The sequence below is a fragment of the Alosa pseudoharengus genome, unplaced genomic scaffold (genome assembly GCF_046254945.1).
Source record: "Alosa pseudoharengus isolate Yale_2024_CS ecotype anadromous, Long Island Sound unplaced genomic scaffold, YU_APseudo_1.1 YU_APseudo_1.1_scf_13, whole genome shotgun sequence".
Lineage (NCBI taxonomy): Eukaryota > Metazoa > Chordata > Actinopteri > Clupeiformes > Clupeidae > Alosa > Alosa pseudoharengus.
In genome coordinates, this window is record NW_027468598.1 from 18,974,982 (window position 1) to 18,994,118 (window position 19,137).

Here is a 19,137-nt window from a genome sequence, read left to right on the forward strand (position 1 = left end):
AACTATAGTAGGTGCAGCAAGTGCAGTCGCACCAGGGCCCGTGACCTCCCGGGGCCCGTCGCTACCCCCGCAATGCAATTGCTGGAAAATTCTATACAGGTCCTTTCTGACTACCGGCGTGCCTTTGACCAGGCCAAGGCTACGGCGCAGACGCTCGCAAATTAATTGGGGGTTCAGAGTACATTTGAAAATGTTAGAGCACGGAGAGTGAAGCGAACTATCGGAAGATGAGCGCTTAACCGATGCAGAGAAATTCTTCAAAGTGCAGGTATTTAATGCAACTCTGGACATCATAATCAGTCAGCTCTCCCAAAGATTTGCAAGTATGCGGGAAACTTGTCATGTGTTTGAGTCTTTACGTCCTATGACCCTTCAACTCGCAGGTGATAATGAACTGCTTGAAAAGGCGAGACGTTTGTCAGACCATTATAGCAGGGACATTGCACCGACATTCCCAACACAACTCCTCTCATTCAGGTCTTGCTTTAAAGCAGAGATTTCACAGAAGTCATCTATTTTTCAACTTGCCAAAATGCTGGTGGTAGATTATGACAGTGTAACATCCACATTCGGGTAAGTGTGTATTGCTCTCATGTTGTTTCTGACATTGCCTGTGACTGTGGCAACAGCTGAGCGATCTTTTTCCAAACTCAAACTTATTAAGGAGAGGAGAGGCTCAGTGGGTTAGCTATCCTGTCCATTGAAAATACGAGAGCAAGAGCATTAAATATTGGGAACATCATTAACAATTCAACGAAAGGCTCGTAAGATGGCCTTCTTCTAATGGCCTAATTCACGCATATTGGGGATTGTATGCATATGAATGATTTTATTTGGTTTCTGCACGGTTAAATAAGTTAGGCTACATTAAGTTTTGTTTCTGCGCAGTGCGAGTTTTTAAGCAAGCAACGCTTCCAGTTTCAGCAGAGGGTTGAAGAAGCGCATTGAGTGTTCCCATAATTCCATGCGAGTTGATGTTAATGCAGTAATATTAGATTACCATGGCCTGCAGGCTGTTAATAAAATTATTTTGAATGTTTTCACATGTAATGCATTCTATGTAGTCGTGTGTTTTGATTTGAAATTGTAATATGTAACTACTAAACTACTTCGGTGCCTCAGGCCCTTTGTATAAACAATTGAAGTCACCCTTAATGTGTATTGCATGTATCAGAGCTAATTCATCCTGGGCCAAAAAATGACGATATGGGCCCGCATAGTGCTCTCGCACCTGGGCCCACCATTGGTTTGTTACGCCACTGCCTAGCAGGAGAGGCTTCGAGTTCGGTTTAACTGGCTGCAGCTCGGAGATAACGCTCCGCAGTTCAACACGTGTGTGTGTGTGTGTGTGTGTGTGTGTGTGTGTGTGTGTGTGTGTGTGTGTGTGTGTGTGTGTGTGTGTGTGTGTGTGTGTGTGTGTGTGTGTGTGTGTGTGTGTGTGTGTGTGTGTGTGTGTGTGTGTGTGTGCGCGCGCGTGTGCGCGCGTGTGTGCACCTTGTCAATAGGCAAACCAAGCAACTGCTTGGAGCCCCGACCTGGTCTCAGCGCGTTTGCCGGTGGGTCAAGCGAGAATTTCGTCCATAGAGATTGAATGATGTATTTTGCATGCTCCTACCCTATTGTACAAATAGTACGTGCATATGTAGGCCCTATGCTATGGCCTTATGAACAGCGGATCTGTGTTCAAAAAAGTTCAAAGAATCCGCACATATTTAGGCAACTGTGGTAGGCTAAACGTCAATCGAGGGTGCAGTGATGACGGATCAACATCGGATTTTGGCCTTTAGCCTACTCAATGAAGTTATAGTAGGCTAATGTTAATTGACAGAAAGATTGAACATGGTTTGCTACATCTATACGACAGTAGGCTTAAACTTCAGCTAGCTAGCGACAGTTACAACTAGTTAAGCAAGGAGCCGATTGACGCAAAGTGCGTCAAAAACACACACCCTTTCTTCTTTGTTACATTGCTCCGGAACTGTTCATTGCAGCGAGATAAAACTGTATTGCGTGACAGAGCAGAAGTGGGGCTTTCCAACGAGACTACGCACTTGTCTGTACGATCAAGTATGAAAAGAAAATCATGAAATTAAATCAAATAGCATCATATTTACAGTCTATACTTCTAGGTTCACCTGCTCACCCTACTCTCGTTTGAATTACTCGCAAACCCGTGATCGCATAGATATGGCAAGCATATCAGATGAAAGAGGAGACACAGGGCTATCATTTGATATCAAGTAGGCCTACATCCTTCTGGGTTATAAAACAGACGAAGTTACAGCAAAATAATAACTTCATATAGCTGGACTTACCCCACGTTTACGATTTTTTTGTCTGTTTTTGTGGCAAAGCATGTTTATAATCCAACGCTTTCGTGTGTTTCTCTATGGCAAAGCATGTTCATAATCCGGTTTTGAGATCCTAGCAAATTCCTGCATGGCATCCAATTCAAGGCTCACATTGCATCCCAATTTGTTCAACAAAGAAACCCCTTTTTTGCCTCTACTTTGTTCATGGCAATGCAGTAAAAATATGTTGTAGAGAATCATTATGAGTGCATACACCATGCACTCAAAATAATATTTTTGAGATACATGTCAAAATATAAGAATTTTTATAATACGCTTTTTGTATTTTTATTATTTAACATAATATTCTAATGGTGATATAACATAATGGTGATAACACTTGTCGGTAGGGCCCCCTTGGAATTTTTGCTTGGGGCCCCCACAGACTCTAGAATCGCCTCTGTGTGTGTGTGTGTGTGTGTGTGTGTGTGTGTTGTGTCTCTTGGCATGCATGCAGGACGTGACATTGCAGTGTTTCCCATACATTGACTTATTTGTGGCGGCCCACCACAATATCAACATTGACCACCACACAATGATTTTCCAGGTTGTACTAAATTGTGCTTAAATCTGGTTAGCATCATAACCACACTATGCTAATTTGTTAAAAACTGTTGTAGAAGTTAATTCTGCAAACCAACCACCACAAATGGAATTCAATTATGTGGGAAACACTGCATTGGGGTTGTGGCTGAATCCTTGATTCTACATTTGATTTCAAAGTTCGAGATTAAGATGTAATTTTGATCGATTTCGTCTTAAAACCAAAATCGTGACACCCCTATTGTGTAGGGCTCAACGTTAAAGGTTGCCCAGTTGCCCTTGGCCACCAAATTGTTACATGTGGTAACCAGATTTGGTTGGCTTTGGCACCCAAAACCTCATGCCTGATTGCCAGACTGGCAACCACTTTAAACCACTTTAAATCGTTAGAGAGAGAGAGAGAGAGAGAAATGCAGAGACCAGATGAGAAAATGGCATTCAAAGTTACAGTTATTTTGATACTACAAGCCTTTTGGCGAAAATGGTCTTGAAAATGGGTCATTCTCTCACTGTTCCATGTGGTTATGCACTATCCACCTCTTTACTGCTGAAGTGGACAGACTTGACATACTTTCACAGGCTAAGCACTAAGTACAGTTCTATGTCCCTTGCATTTTTACAATAAGGCCAATCACGTTTCTTCGCTAGTGTTTCCCATTTCTAGAATATTCTGCTGTAAAGGGCTCACACTCATCGCTCATATCATTTGTGTATTTGTGTGTCATTTATTTTTACAGTCTCCTCAGAGCAGACAGTCAGAAGCTACATGGCTTCACAGCTATAAGGTATCAATCAGCCTTACCACTCTCATCCAGCAGGAAGTCATCCTGGTAGCGGAACTTCTCAGGCCCACATGCAATGAAGATGTCATCATCACCAAAGAAATCTTGAAGGCACGTCAACTACAGCAAGAGATAGAAAGAGAGAGAGAGAGAGAGGGAGGGAGAGAAATAGAAAGACTTATGAATCGATTAGCAAAATTCACTCATGCGAGTAAGAGACTGACGGTACAATGGATACATCTTTTTGTCACTCATTAAAAATTCATACTGCGACGGCATATTTGAGGGACTTTTATGAAGCGCTCCACGGAGATGAGTTGTGGTAAAGGTTAGGAAATATGCAAAATAGTGCTAAAACACTGCTACAGCCCAGCAGGAGGACACTATGGGTGGGTAGCTGACTGAATATCATTCCAAATCTAAAATTCAAAACATGACAGCAGAATAACACTAATCATTCATCTATAACAACTAATCCCATTAGCTGGAGACACCCACTTGTAAGATTCTAGCCAATGTCACACTCAAATTTCAAATGTGTAAATGCATGCATGTGGCATGAGTTATACGTATGTAAATAAAAGCATTTGGGTAACATTCTAACATAAACTTCTTGCTAAAATTCAAAGGCATCAAATTCAACAGTGCTCTCAGACAAACCTCTACTTTAACATCCTTTTAGTTGTTCTAAGAGAAAAAGTCAACTTGTTTTTTACACAAACTTTGATAAACTTTGAACATTTGTTCATCATTTTTGTACTCCTTCACTTCATGTCTGAAATCCCTTTAGTCTAATGGACACTTTCCATGAGCCAGCATTTTAAAACTCACACCTTCTGTCACATGTACGGTTGATGATTCAGACATCAAAAATGCTTTCAATGGAAAAAAAGATGACTAGCGGTCAGATGTAGAGAACACAGATGACAATATTACATAACGGCTGACAGCAGCCTGCTGAAAGTGCACAGAGAGTTGCAAGAAAATTGATGAGTCGTGAAATGTTCTGGACATGAACTGGCTACATTTTAATGCATGTACAGTAATGGGACTTAAAGCAGTAAAGCAGGCTGAGGGGCATTATAGAGAGAAAGTTTTTTACACTTCTAACTGGACTGGAACGGAGTCTAAGGACCTGAGAGACTCCTTAGCGGAAGAGGTCACTACTGGAGGTCCATTAGCTGACCAGAATATTTATAATGAAGCATTCAGACTTATGACTCATAATGACTCATGGTGAGTCATAATATCCAAGTCCAAGTGGAAGATTGCTTGGCTAAGGTGAAGTCAATAATTTCAGTCTCCTGGAAGTACAACAAAGACATGACATTATGGCACAAAAGTGGACTCAGAGCCATTTGACAGGTTCTCTCTCTCTCCCTCTCTCTCTGTGCAAGAAACTGGTTCTATCAGACTTAAATACTTTGTGTCTGCTTTCCGACATCCGCTCACAGTCTTCCCCGATTGTGGGCTAATAGTCATGACTCAGACTTCTGTGAAAAAGGTTATAAGCCCCAGGCCTGTTTATCAGTTGGAGGGCATAGTGTCACTATGGCAACCGTGAGCCTGCTATCGTAAGGAAGAGAGCTGGAGAGCCTTCTGTTGGCTTGAGGGACACACAGGATGCAGCAGCAGGTTGGTGGTCTATGACATGTCTTGCGTCTTGATTTGAGTATGTGAATACTCCACAACAAAATTTACCGGTAATTCACTAAAGAAATGCTAACAGCATGTGTCACTCCTAAAAGAGACCACCATTTCTGAATTCTTAGGGCCTTCATATTTGGTATACTTGATTAAAGGTCTCATTCACTGAGAAACCGTTTAATACTTGTTACTTTCGAAATACTATAGCTCACTCCAAGTTGCATATGCATGCTGCACGTGAAAATGATCTTCTACCCCCATTACCCGCATTAACCAATGAAAGAAAATACACGGAAAAACAAGCGAATCAGAAAGAGCCCTTCCCAATGACGCCGAAGGGAAACTGATTATTCATGGCCTCGCCCACCTTGGCTTGTGACCGCCTACAGGAAGACTGGAAGATTTTGTGGCTAGGGGATTGTCTCTCTGCAGCTAGTAGGAGCTAACAGCAAGTTGCTAACACGGCGGAAAAATATCGTGCCTGTGTTATTTGTGGCAATAACACATCAATGTTGCATGTCTTGCCTTAGAAACAAGAGTTGAGGAAGAAATGGTTCGGATTTATCGTTGGAAGTTAGTTAGAAAGTGGTTTTGCATCGATGTTCTGAAAACCTGGTTCTGTACCGTCATGACGATCGACCACCAGGCTCACAGGCTGTAAGTACAAACAAACTTTTCCACCTAACGTCTGTTAAGAAATAGCATGTTCATATTCTTCACGTTAGCATGCATGAAAAGGGTAGGCTACAAGCTAGGCTTAGGCTAGCCTATATTACAGGAAGCTACAACTGAAGTGTTCTGTTCGCGACGTGTAAAATCAGAGAATGTCTAATAGGAAGGGCTCTGGTAAAATCCATTAGAGGAATGGTCTATTTTCCCGAACATAGCCTACAGGCCACTAACACGCCAGGTGTAGCTACTTCCATTGATTAGGCCTATTGGAAGCTAATTGTTGCAGTAGGCTACATAACGCGAACGGAATGCTTCAGTTACGTGCCTGGTGTAGCTACACTCATAAGAAACTGACCACACTACCCTGAGATTTAGCTTGTTGAACCTATAATCTTCTAACCTAAGCGTTAAACCACAAATAATAATATTAGCAACAATATATTATGCTCAACTAAGTACGGGTATTGTTCTAGTCTAAACAGGGAAAATCAAAAACACAATACCCGTGCACTATTAGGCTAAGTTGCTATCACTATAGAGCTCGGGTATTTACACTTCAGTCTAATTTATGTCTTCTTGCCATTATTACATTGACCTTTGTAGGCCTACAATTATGTTTTGTTTGATTACTTGCTGTTTACTTAGTGTTTTGTATGTCTTCCAGAGCACATCCTCATGTCAGGCTACACAGCTTTTATAGCCTACATTAGGTCATCACGTTAAGAAAAGGTTTGTGATCTAACTTTTATTGTTGTGCTAGTTAGTTTCTAGAAATCTTTTTCTAGTAGGCTAATACAGGTTCTTATGTGCTCGTCAATGTTTGGGAAAGTCAATTCATGGGTTTCTTCAGGTCACTTTCCACAGGTGTATAAAATCAAGCACCTCGATTATGAATGCAGATTGCATGGTGCTTGATTAATACACCTGTGTAAATGGACCTGATGAAACCCATGAATTGCATAACAGATAGAATTGATATTACCGAATGTCTTCTTGTGGGTGTGCTACTTAGTACATCATACACCTTACCAGTCACTAAAATATTTTTGTTTCCATTGTGCCAGTACAGTTTTGTGTGAGATAGTGAATGTCCTGTGTACTATTAGTATCTTGTAACTTGACAGTAATACACATTTAATTACTTTAGGTACCCAAACAGAATACTTCATGAAAAGTATGAGTATTGATACAAGCACTTCGGATACACCATGGGCATGGGGGCCTGCTACCTCTACTGCCATCAAGCCTGTTCATCCAAGGCCAGCTACAAGACCTCGGGTTGATCAAGAGGAGGAGGAGGATGAAAGCGACATCTCCACAATAACACCTATGGCCCAGCGCAATCAAAGAGCAATGTAATAGAATCATCACAGCCAACGAATGTGTTTTGTGTGTTGTCCCTTCGGATCCCCAGGACAATACAAGCCGAAACAACAACTCAGACCTTTTTGCCTAAATAATCCCAGCACCATCTTACAAAGGATCTGTAGGCCAGATGTCTGCATCGTCTGGCAAAAAGAGGACATTGTTAATTCTGTGCATAGTTTGGATGTTCTTGTTTTGTGTTTGCATTATTTTAATAGACTGCAATATTACTATTTGTCAGTGTTTCACGGACCACCTAGCAAAAAAAAAAAACCAGTAGACCTACTTCAACAGTATATTACACAATAGGCCTTCTCACTGAACCACCTTGATTATTGTCTTTGCACCTTGCTTATGGTGTCAGAGGAGTCATATGATTTAAAATGGCATAGGTTACATCAGTGTTGCAGAACTGTTTGGATTTAAATACAAGTTGGTTCAATATTGCAAACAACTCATCTATTATATTTTACCACATCTACTTGTGGAACACTTGAGAGCTTGCGGACCACACTTTTGAGTACCACTGCTGTATGTAAATATAATAAAGTTATTTATTGAAAATTGACCTGTTTTGTATATTTGTTTTAGGAGTTTCATCAGTTTTTGTCCCTTTAAGCTAAAGGTTTATCTTACCTTTCATATCTTCTGTCTCACAGAGGGCCATAGTCGTCACAGTCGAATGTTTAGTGCATTTTGAAGGGAGTACATTATGCTAAGGCAGACTGGTTCTAATCCTGGGTACAGGGTCATACAGACAACAGGGGTACGGGTGTTGCCCATTTTTCTAACCACATGAGCAATCCCCTTACTAAAAAGTAGTATAGGAATCTTATAGTATTTGGGACAAAATATTAAAGTAATCTTATAGGAATAATTGGGACATACTGTAGAAGTACTACTAATAACTCTATAATATTCTGTAACCGCTATAGTTTTTCTATAGTAGTCTTATAGTACCTATGTCCAAATACTATAGTATTCCTATAAGATTACTGTAATATTTAGTAATATTTAAAATACTATAAGATTCCTATAGTAGGCTACTTTTTCTGTCATACGTGACAGAAAACAACTTGAGTAGGCTAACCTCTGCCAATGTCAGGCTATCAAAGCCATAGTTCTCATTACCGGAGAAGTCATGCAGCACACATTCTCTGCTTCTGTAGGCATTCTGGTACAATTCCAGCAAAATATAGCTAGGTAGGTGTGTTTGCATTTAGATCTATATATATATTGGGCTATGACCAAGTGGTCTTTCAATGATAGTATCATGGAATTCAAACCATAACTATCTATTCCGATAGCATTAGCAGGCTAGGTCAGTGGCTGAACTGCATTTAGGGTGCTTACCTGTGTTGTGAAGTAAAATATCTACTAGGAAAATTGCAAAGACTTTTGACTGTGTAAAGAAATAGGTCTTTATTTTAAAACGTTTCCAACTGTTTATTACTTGAAAGCAAGATGACGATTGTCACAAACGTTTAGCTGCTAACGTTACCTCTTTTAGGAGAAATTTTAAGCTGACAGGCAAGTTACCATTCTATTCACGATCAGGAAGCGGTTCTTCTTCCTACTCGAATACTAGGATCAAACACATGAAGTTGTATCTCCGAAGACATTTTGTGCAACAGTTTTGACTCGAGTTTTAGCCAGGTTTTAGCACTGTAAAGTTGAATATGGAGCATAGCACAGGCAGAATCGGATGAGGACGCACTGAAGGAAGAGTCACAGTACTGTTAGCCAATCAGAGGTGAATTCATTAGCATGTCATTAATATTCAGGACTAGAGGCGAAATCCAGTCGTTCCTCCCCGCCCACCTTCCCCACCAAACTAGAACAACATGAAACAGACGCAGGACAGCATTTTTTTCACCAAAACCGGCTCACAGGGCATTCATCAATACTACAGACCACTGCAAAATTAATGAAAAAACGATGAGATCTTTAAACATGCATGATTTTGAAGCTTAATTCGATTTAAGTCCAATGAATTCAGGAAATAAACTCACTCTGTACATCTTCTAAATTACAACTTTTCAGCTGACAGACATGACAAGACAAACAATTATAGTCATGGTCATAGTTAAAGTATAGTAAAAAATCAGAAAAAGAGCAATGCGTATAATTAGGCATATAACGATGCACCGTGAATCGGCTAAAAACCTATACAAATGTGTGAAGATTACAACTGGTTGAGATAAAAAATTATTCGCAATGTGATTTTTAACAGAATAGGAAGTAATCTGCTTCAGACTTCAGACGTCAGTACGATGATTAGTAATAATAGTAAAATTGGGGTCAGATTGGTTAAATTATTCTAATTTAAAACAATCTCATTAGGGTGCCAGATAAGACAGAATACACATTACTTGGTAAACCAGCATTGTGTATAACATGATTATCACTTGGAGGAGACTTAGATAACGTTAGCATAGTTAGCCAACCGCCACAAACGTGCTAGCATACTCACGTCAGAAAAGCATGGGACTGTGCACAGTAGTGTAACATTTATTCGGTTAATAAAGTTGAAGAGGCTCTGAAATGTAGGCAATGTTTATTTGTTTATTTGCATTACCATGTTCCCTACATGACATGACCCAGTGTCCTTTGAACATTCATGCAAGCCTAGCTAATATTAATATTTAGTTAGTGAATCACACTCGCCTCCCGTCTATGTTTGTCACCCATCAAAGCTAGATTTGAATTTTATACATGTCCCTCCATGAGATACTGGAGTCTTTCGATAGATTCTAAACGAAATCAGGTCCGTGGGTCTCCATAAGAGCCTCTTGGGCTGTAACTTTTACAGAAGTCTTAAAGCTGCCATTGCAGTTCTAGTCAACTCCGGTCTGAGTTTGATGGGCATAACCACAGTAACTAAGGGGGCGGAGCTTTAGCGAATGGTCAATTATACTAATGGAAAAGTAGGATTATAAATGGTAATTGGACTAATCTGGCACGTCTTGTTTTGTGCAGTGAACATGCTCTGTGACACTGCTCAGTGGGATCGTGATGGTGATGTTTTAAAACAGTAGGAGTCTGGGAGGATGATCCACTGTGAAGTGAAATTTCCAAAAGCAGGGGAATTTGACAATGTAAGGTTCTAAAATGTCATGTTGAATTCAATGAACCCAGATATTCTTTAGAACGTTCAATTTCCAACATTTCCACACCGGCTTAAAGGACATTTCCGGGGCAAAATTAACCAAGGGTTAATTAATAACACACATGTACCGCGTTCAACCGTTCTCTGGGATATGTTTTCATGCTAATTGAATGTGACCAGTTTTATCGCAAACCGCTAATTAGCTTATAACGCTAGTCTTAGGGGCACAGAGTAAAGTAAAAAGAAATCGCTATTTCTATACCACTAACAAGGCTCAAAATAGCACCACACTTCGACAGTAACATAATGAGGGTCCCTACATGTGAACTCAAGTATTGAGAACTTTGTAAGTGTACAGAAAAGACAGACAGTACCATTCACGTATACAGGTGGGCGCCATCTTGGAAAAAGTCACGTGACAGTTCAGCTCATGTTGCACGGCATTCAACCAGTCCAACATCATGCAACGTGAGCTGAACTGTCACGTGTTTACTCTGTGCTCCTAAGACTAGCGTTATAAGCTAATTAGCGGTTTGTGATAAAACTGCCCAGATCAGATCAGATCAGATTGGCAGATAGCGGACCACTGGTGGTATGCCGCCGGTGGCGTACCACTTGTGGTCTGCCGTTGGACCACCATCTCTTTAAATTTAACTTGTCATAAATATTAAGAAAATTTAATCAAATGATATATGGAGTATAACTAAACAAATGAAAAATATTTTAGACCAATAGTGGCAAAATATTGGGCAATTTGTCTGCAACCCGCTAGCGGACCGCCAGAGAACCGATGAGCAAAATGCCAGCGGACCGCCAGCTATGCCTCCAATGGGCCGACAGTGGTCCGCCAGCCTCTTGCTATGACGGTGGTCACATTCAACATGCATGAAATCACATTCACATTTACAGTAGCATGAAAACATATCCCAGAAAACGGTCGAACTCGGTACACGTGTTATTAACCCCTAGGTTAATTTTGCTCCGGAATTGTCCTGGGTGAAGACTGGTAAACTAGTAGGGAGTGGGTTTCCTCTCCAGGCTGGGAAGACAGCACATTTCAGTAGGTATGAGGCGTGTGTCACAAATACAGACATGGTGCAGTACGCAGTACTCTGGGGCAGCAGGCAGTCCCACTGCCTCACTATAACCATTCATGGCCAGATAACAAAGTTATACAATGAAATATGCACATAGGGCTGATTAGATTAAGCATTATTGTGTTACTGGGATTGCTGGAGATGGATGAGAGAAGAGAGATGTGAACAATTGAAAGCGACAAAAAGAAAGGTGAGATGGAGAAAAAAGGCTAAAAGACAAGGGAAAGAAAGATGAGGCAAACACAGGGGAGGTTTGGGGAGAACTATCAAGAGCATCAAGAGAGTCCAATCAAGATTTATCAAAGAGAAGGTAAAATAGGGAAAAAGTGTAAGAGAACAGAGGGAGGGAATGAGAAAGAGAGACCGAGGGAGTAGTGATGGGGATATTAAAGCTTCATAAGAGCCCGGCTGCACCCTGTGGTGAGGGTCTGGCTGATTAGATCGCTGGGGAGGCGCTGGCTGGGAAATTAATTAATTCAGCACCCCACACACTGACTGCTGCAGTGCTGAGCCACCACACCTGAGAGGAATACTGTAGCTCAGCCACATCACTATACTCATGGTTAGATAAGCAATGTATTATTATGCGCTTTGTATGTTACTAGCACTGGGGTCAGTATTTCCAACATCTTAGCAGCAATGACTTGTTATATCATGTTTTGATTCAGTTTTCTTAAATCATTTACTCAAAATTACTAGTTACATTTAGCATTTATCTACATTTACATGTAGCTGCACTAGCTACATTTAGATTAGGGGAATGGAAGTATGGCTTCACATTTCATGCTAACAGTTAGCCCTAGCTATAAGTGTTTTTCATCTGCTGTTCACTCTGTCTTGGTTCCATGTATAGATGATTTCTATTTGCTCTGAAGTCATCTAACATACAGGGGAGGGATCTTAAATAAATTATAAAAACACTGAACTTATACCTTTACTTCCTTTACAGGACTTTGTGACCTAGTTATTAAGACATTAAATGCAAAATATTCATTTGCGTTGCGCGTCACATTCCCCAGTATTCTTTGAAGACACAAACTGCCTAGAGAGTTCGGAATGATGCAAAATCCCTCTTCAAAGCTATTGCTTCCTGTTTCTCATTCAGATAAACGTATGTGCAAAGACATGCAGAGTGGCAACGCTGATGATGGTGGATGGAAGCTACTGTGGGAAAAGTGAAGGAACTGACATTTTACCTCAGTTGACTTTGAAACTCTGTTAGGTACTTGGATGACTTAGCTTAAGAGTTTTAGAGCACAGCCAGATACTGCTCTAAGGTAGTAAAACCTGAACTGTCTGAAAGATAAGTCTGAATGTAACCCAAAGTGCTTTTCATTTGTCCTTTTTTGCTTGTTTTTGTTTTTCTATAATAACATATTGACTCAAAATGTATAACCACAAGAGAGTTTTGAGCTTTAATAGTGGGACAAGGGAGCAAGGGAGCAAGATGGGGTGGGGAGTTAAGAGAAATGTGTAGAACATGGAAGGCATCTTTAAAGGAGAATTTTGTTGTTTTCCCTAGCGGGCAGTCATCTAATGTTCTAAAGATCTAACCAGGTGCCATCTGGAATCTCCTCCATAGGAAGAAAGTGAAAAAAAGACAAACAAAAAAGACTTTTCATCTAATATGTTAACACAATGAAAAAGTAATTTTGAACCTGGCTTTATCCAATGTTCAGATTTTTTTTTTAACTTTATGCAAATCAGCACATATTTAATTAGGTGATGCCTAATTTGCATATTTAAACATTAAATTACAGATAACTTGTAATACATTTTTTCCATAATAATGTAAGTAATCAACTGGAGAAGTTTCATAGTGATATCTGCTAGTTATTTTTTTACCCACCAGTAGTGTCTCGCCTTGTATTCAACCCTCCTAAATCTTAAAGAGATACCCCTAGTCTACAAGATTCTGTAAACAAAAAAAAAACTTTAACCGACAAAACCAGGTCTGACCCCATGGCTGCCGGACTATTATGCATCCTTAAAAGTATATTTGAATTAAAAATCACCTTGCGATCAATGACCATTTGTACATGATTTTTGTCATAAAACTATTGTGACTCATCCTATTGCAAAATACCCATAAAAATACATTAAAGGCAAAATATCAGAAACGTCATTTAGTTGTTAACTATGTGCATTCTAAAATTCGATGACTTAGCACCACTAGTCAATCAACATATTCATATCTTAAATAAGTGCACATTAACTCCACTCTGAGTGTATTTGAAGATAACAAATTACACAGTACAAGTGTGCAGTAGAAATAAAAATGCCATTTGCTATAATCTCTTGCTGCCAGAGTTGCAACAGTGTTGTTCTGTGATCACTCAGGAGCTTATAAAATGCAGGTGGCATGTCTTGTGTTTTTAAAATACATGTCAAATAGTCAGATACAATTACATTATGAGGTTTTAAACAAACAATCATGAGTGATTTTGTTTCTGAAAAGAAATTTGTACAACATTCAACAGTTTCAATCTACTGCCACCAAGTGGCTGAAAAACATCATTCAAATGAATCATGCCTTTGTGATGCACAAAAACACAACTTTGGAAAGGCATACATGGCAGATGACAAGTTCAAAATAAGTCAGGGAACCAGTGGGAGACAGCAGAAGTCAAGAGAAATATTTTATCTGTTTTTTCTATCTATATACCAGCTTATCTCTACATTCTCTATATTTAATTCTATCTTGATAGACTGTTTTTCTTGTCCACACGATGGCAGTGTTGACTGAAGAATACACTCTGCCATCACCACTGCTTCACATTCAACAGCGCTCATGCCTTTTAGCTCTTGGCGTTTTCCGTCTACCCACAGACCTATTGCTATCAGAGCACAACCTCTCTTCTCCTCATGAAAGTCACAGTAGGAGGATATATAGTCTAATATCGGCATCTCTCTCTGCTACAAGCTATATTCTGTGGCCGGGCCAATTCTGTGGACAGCACACATGAATAAATGAAGCCATGTGCAGTCGTGACCTTCTCAGAGGCATCCCTTGTTCATCCTGAGTGAGTGAGGGGAGTTAGTGATGAACACCCTGCAGTTTAATTTCCCTCGCCTCTGAAATGCCAATGCCAGGTTTAGCTTCTCATGAAGGCAATTCAAGAACCAATTTGCGTAAGGCAACATGCTAACAAGACAGGCATTTACTTAGAGTAGCTTCTAATGCCAACTGGATTTGCTTCTTCAAAGACTGCCTTAACAGTTCTTTCCGAGAGACTTTCTGAAGTCTGACAGAAAATCCTAAACTAGGCCAAACTTGAGTAAACCTACAGGGTTTTAATAAAGTGCAGGATCAACATTGTGGTTATAAGGACTTACCCAAGGCAGATTTAGCCAGACAAACTTTAATATGGGTGAGCGCTGACACGAGCTAAACCAGGGACTTGTCATACACCATACAGAAGAGTTTTTAGAGGCACTTTCAAATCAAAGGGCTGTGCCTGCCAACCCAGCCACACCCACTGTGACCCATGCAAAATGTCAAGAAGCTTTCACATCTGCTTTGTCAGGATGTTTGTCTGTTTACACACAACTACTGTAGCACACATAAAACATGACCATCAAAGAATCATTTTAAGCGTGTGTGTGCCATCTATGGTGATGGGGAACACGCACCATGTGAGAAAAATTGTAACGAAAACAATGCATTTAAGTGCCACGGTAAATGACTAAAGTATAGGGCCCATTGGCAGTGTCACACCCGGGCCCAGAATGAAGTTGTTACGCCACTGAATGGAAGATCATTGCCGCTACCTGAGAGGGGACAAAGAAACATACACATCAAAAAGGCATGTTGCACAATGTCATCTTGAAAATTGAAAATGCACCCACGAAACAACAATGAGAATGACCAGCACTGTAAAACATCGAAAGCACAAATTAAATACCAAGTGTACTATACGTGACAGAGCAGTCAAGACACAGTGGTGGTTTTGTGTCTGCCAAGTAATGGGCCTTTGAATGCCATAAATAAGCCCAGCCGAACCTCCAGCTTCCGTTGTAACACGGAACCGCTGGTACCAATTCATTATGAAGTTGCCAGGCCCGGGACTTATGTAACAGCTACAGCAGCAGTCTCTCCCTCAGATGAGTAATGACAGGCCCCCAGATGCAAGTCAGCAGAGCCCCGTCGGCACGACGACCCAGAACGCACCTACTTCTCAAACCCTCCTGCTCTCTCCCTCTTCACTGTTCTCAGTGTCCCTTAACTACAGTAGCCTACTTTCATTTGTTTCTGTTCCTTCTCCCCTTCTCTCTTCTCTCCTTCTATCACTTGCTTTCTCATTTTTGTTCCGTTCTTCCTCCTCTATCTTTCCCTGCCTTCCTTTTCTCTCCTCTCATCTCTCTCTCAGCATCTCTCTCTGTCCATCTCTCAGCATCTCTCTCTCTCTCTCTTTATCAGTCTTTCAGCATTTCTCTCTCTCTTTCTCTGTCAGTTTTTCAGCATTTCTCTCTCTCTCTCTGTCGCTCTCTCAGCATCTCTCTCTCTTTGTCAGTCTTTCAGCATCTCTCTCTCTCTCTCTCTCTGTCAGTCTTTCAGAATTTCTCTCTCTCTCTGTCGCTCTCTCAGCATCTCTCTATCTCTTCCTCACTGCAGAGATTTACGAGCAGAGCGCCTAGTCAGCGACTTGGCAGCTCCGGCAGTATGTGAGCACACACACACAGCTCAATCATCTGCACAAAGCCTCTGTCAGCATCCTCCAGGGCTGGATTAGGACCCTGGAGCTCCAGGTGGGGTGGGGTGGGTTTAATAAACACGCTGCTTCTCTGACCACATGCTTTCTCTCTCCATGCCTTTTGTGAGCAGAGGAGCGGGCAGCTACTAAAGACCCAAGATCCAGATCCAGGTGGTGTTTTGATGTGAAGTGGTGTCACAATCCTTCAGCGAGAGAGGAAATCCAGAGTGGGCAAGCGAGCCATTAGAGTAGAGTCTCAAGTGATGGGTGGGTGTCTGAAGAGCATGATGACGCCCATCTTTTTCAGCTCACAGACACTGATGCTGTGCTTCAGGGTCAGAGGCCCTTCTGTGTGTCAGGTTGGCAGAACTGTTCAGAGCTGTACCCAGATCAGTTACGTAATCGCACTTTGGGGGTCAGCTGAAGGGTGGGGACAAGTAGAGGAGGAAAGGGAAGAAAACTCTGGAGTGTTCTGGAAGATTTTAAAGTGACAGCAGTCTTTTTAAAGTCTTAAAGGTTTTTTCCCCTCGATGGACCATCCCTCGATCTCTTCATTTCCCCCCTCTGTTCTTTGTTCTTCTTTCCTCACCATCTACCTTTCCCTCGAAGCCTTAAAGACGAACTTGCCCGTCAGCAATAGCGACAGAAGTGTGTACACACAGGAAACAGACTTCTCCACACACACACACACACACACACACACACACACACACACACACACACACACACACACACACACACACACACACAGATTGGCGAGATAATTGTCCACTCTGAATGCCAGCACTGTCTTTTTCAACGAGAACACATTATTTGGTGAACAATAATCAGTCCAACCCAGAAAGAACCCACAATCAAATTCAATTTTATCCATTCACACTCAAAGATCCTTCAATCTGGACTCTGGACCTTCTACAGAATTAAATATTAGCTATAAAAAACATGCCACAGCTTTGTTGAATTTCCAATTCTCATGTTGTAACGGAGTGCATGATGGACAAATGCAGCACTGTATCCAAAGTTTTTTTTTATTATTATTATTTTAGTAGGCCTGCATGATGTTGGCGCGTCAACGTTACAATTACGTCGACGTCATAATTTTTGTGTCAACGCTTCGTCACAAAACATTGCAGAATCGACAAAACAGCAACCTTCTCACAGAATTCCCAACAAAGCCCTGCAAAAAGCCCAAATAAAAGCCCCAATAAAAGAAAAAGACCTAAAAAACAGCACGCCCTACATCATCGAAGGTATGGGAATACTAATTTAGTCCCAAATGTAAAAGGTGTCGTTATTTGCGCTCTTTGCCAAATGGAGTTGGCATACCACAACAGCAGTGGGAGCATCTGAAACGGGGGCACCCCCAGCTGCTAAACAGTTGCTAGATCTAGCTAGCAAGCAAGCGGTAGCAAACAGATTGCAGTAGCTTTTAACGTTATCTGTCTAACATTAGCTAACTCACGAGTCACAACTTAACGTTAGTTAGCGTTAACTCATGCTGTGGTAGTTTACAAGTCAAATACATAACATTAGACTAACGTTAGCATTCCTAAACGGCAACGATAGTCTGTAGAGTAGCCTTACGTTTGATGAAGGGATTTCCTTAAAGTTAAAGAATAATTTGACCCTTGCTGCTAAAACGATGTAGGCTACAAATTATTATTTTGCTCATATTCACTCAGACTTGATTTTATTTTGGTATTGTCTTACCTCAACAATGGGCTACAGCTCATGGAAAACAATCAGATATAACTCTAGAAAATCTTTAAAGTCTATAAAAATGTATTTTTATGTTGTATTTGGCTGCTTTGTTTGGCTGAAATGACTATTCTTTTTTTCATTTCAATATAGTATATGATACAAACCTCAGTTTAGATAATCATATTCACACATTTGTATTTGCCTAATTGACATGACCATGATAATTGATAATATAAAATTAATGTGCACCTTAAGCAAATTATAAAAAATCTTTCAGAATGCTTTCCATTCTTCAACTGCATCGAACTGCATCGAATCGCATCGCATCGAATCGTACTGAATCGTTTTTTATGAACATGTATCTTTTCTTGTATCGAATCGTGCCCATGTATCTAGATGTGAATCGTATCGTCTTTTACATGAGAGATTCACACCCCTAATAAATATATATATATATATATATATATATATATATATATATATTTATGTATATACTTTTTTGATCCCGTGAGGGAAATTTGGTCTCTGCATTTAACCCAATGGTGAATTAGTGAAACACAAACAGCACACAACAGTGAACACACAGTGAACACACAGTGAGGTGAAGCACACACTAATCCCGGAGCAGTGAGCTGCCTGCTACAATGGCGGCGCTCGGGGAGCAGTGAGGGGTTAGGTGCCTTGGCACTTCAGCCGCGGCCCACTGGTCGGGGCTCGAACCTGCAACCCTCCGGTTACAAGTCCAGAGTGCTAACCAGTGGGCCACGGCTGCCCCACCAATAAGGGAGGGTCACGTCATGAAGCAGGATTAGAACCTGCGACGCTGGCACATTGTTACAAGTGCTTTGTACAGCGACGTCCAGTCCATTGTGCTACGGGAGCGCTAAATGGTCACCTTACACCAAACAACTTTGACAAGATTTGGGAAAGATTCTTGATTTTAGTCTTTTTATTAATGCCCCACATTCAGGCTTTACTCAAAAGACTCCAATCTTTCAAGAATCTTTCCCATATCTTGTCAAAGTTGTTTGGTGTAAGGAGGCCATAAAGGAGCCAAGCAATGTCCAGGCAAGGGCTGCACATAAGCTGGTGCGCAGTGTTCATGAATGAATGAATGACTGTAAAACTGTGTTAAACACTCTCAGGAATGTATATACTGTGCACTGCATAGTGTTT

General features: G+C 40.9%; 1 protein-coding gene across 1 annotated transcript in view; it reads right to left on the bottom strand.

Annotated features, from left to right (window-relative positions):
* LOC143121789 (serine/threonine-protein kinase DCLK1-like) overlaps positions 1 to 19,137 on the bottom strand; it is a 60,150-nt gene that overhangs the window by 31,512 nt on the left and 9,501 nt on the right. The window contains exon 4 of the mRNA XM_076282381.1: positions 3,697 to 3,796. Coding sequence (XP_076138496.1) covers positions 3,697 to 3,796 — 100 coding nt within the window. The remainder of the gene's footprint in view (positions 1 to 3,696; positions 3,797 to 19,137) is intronic.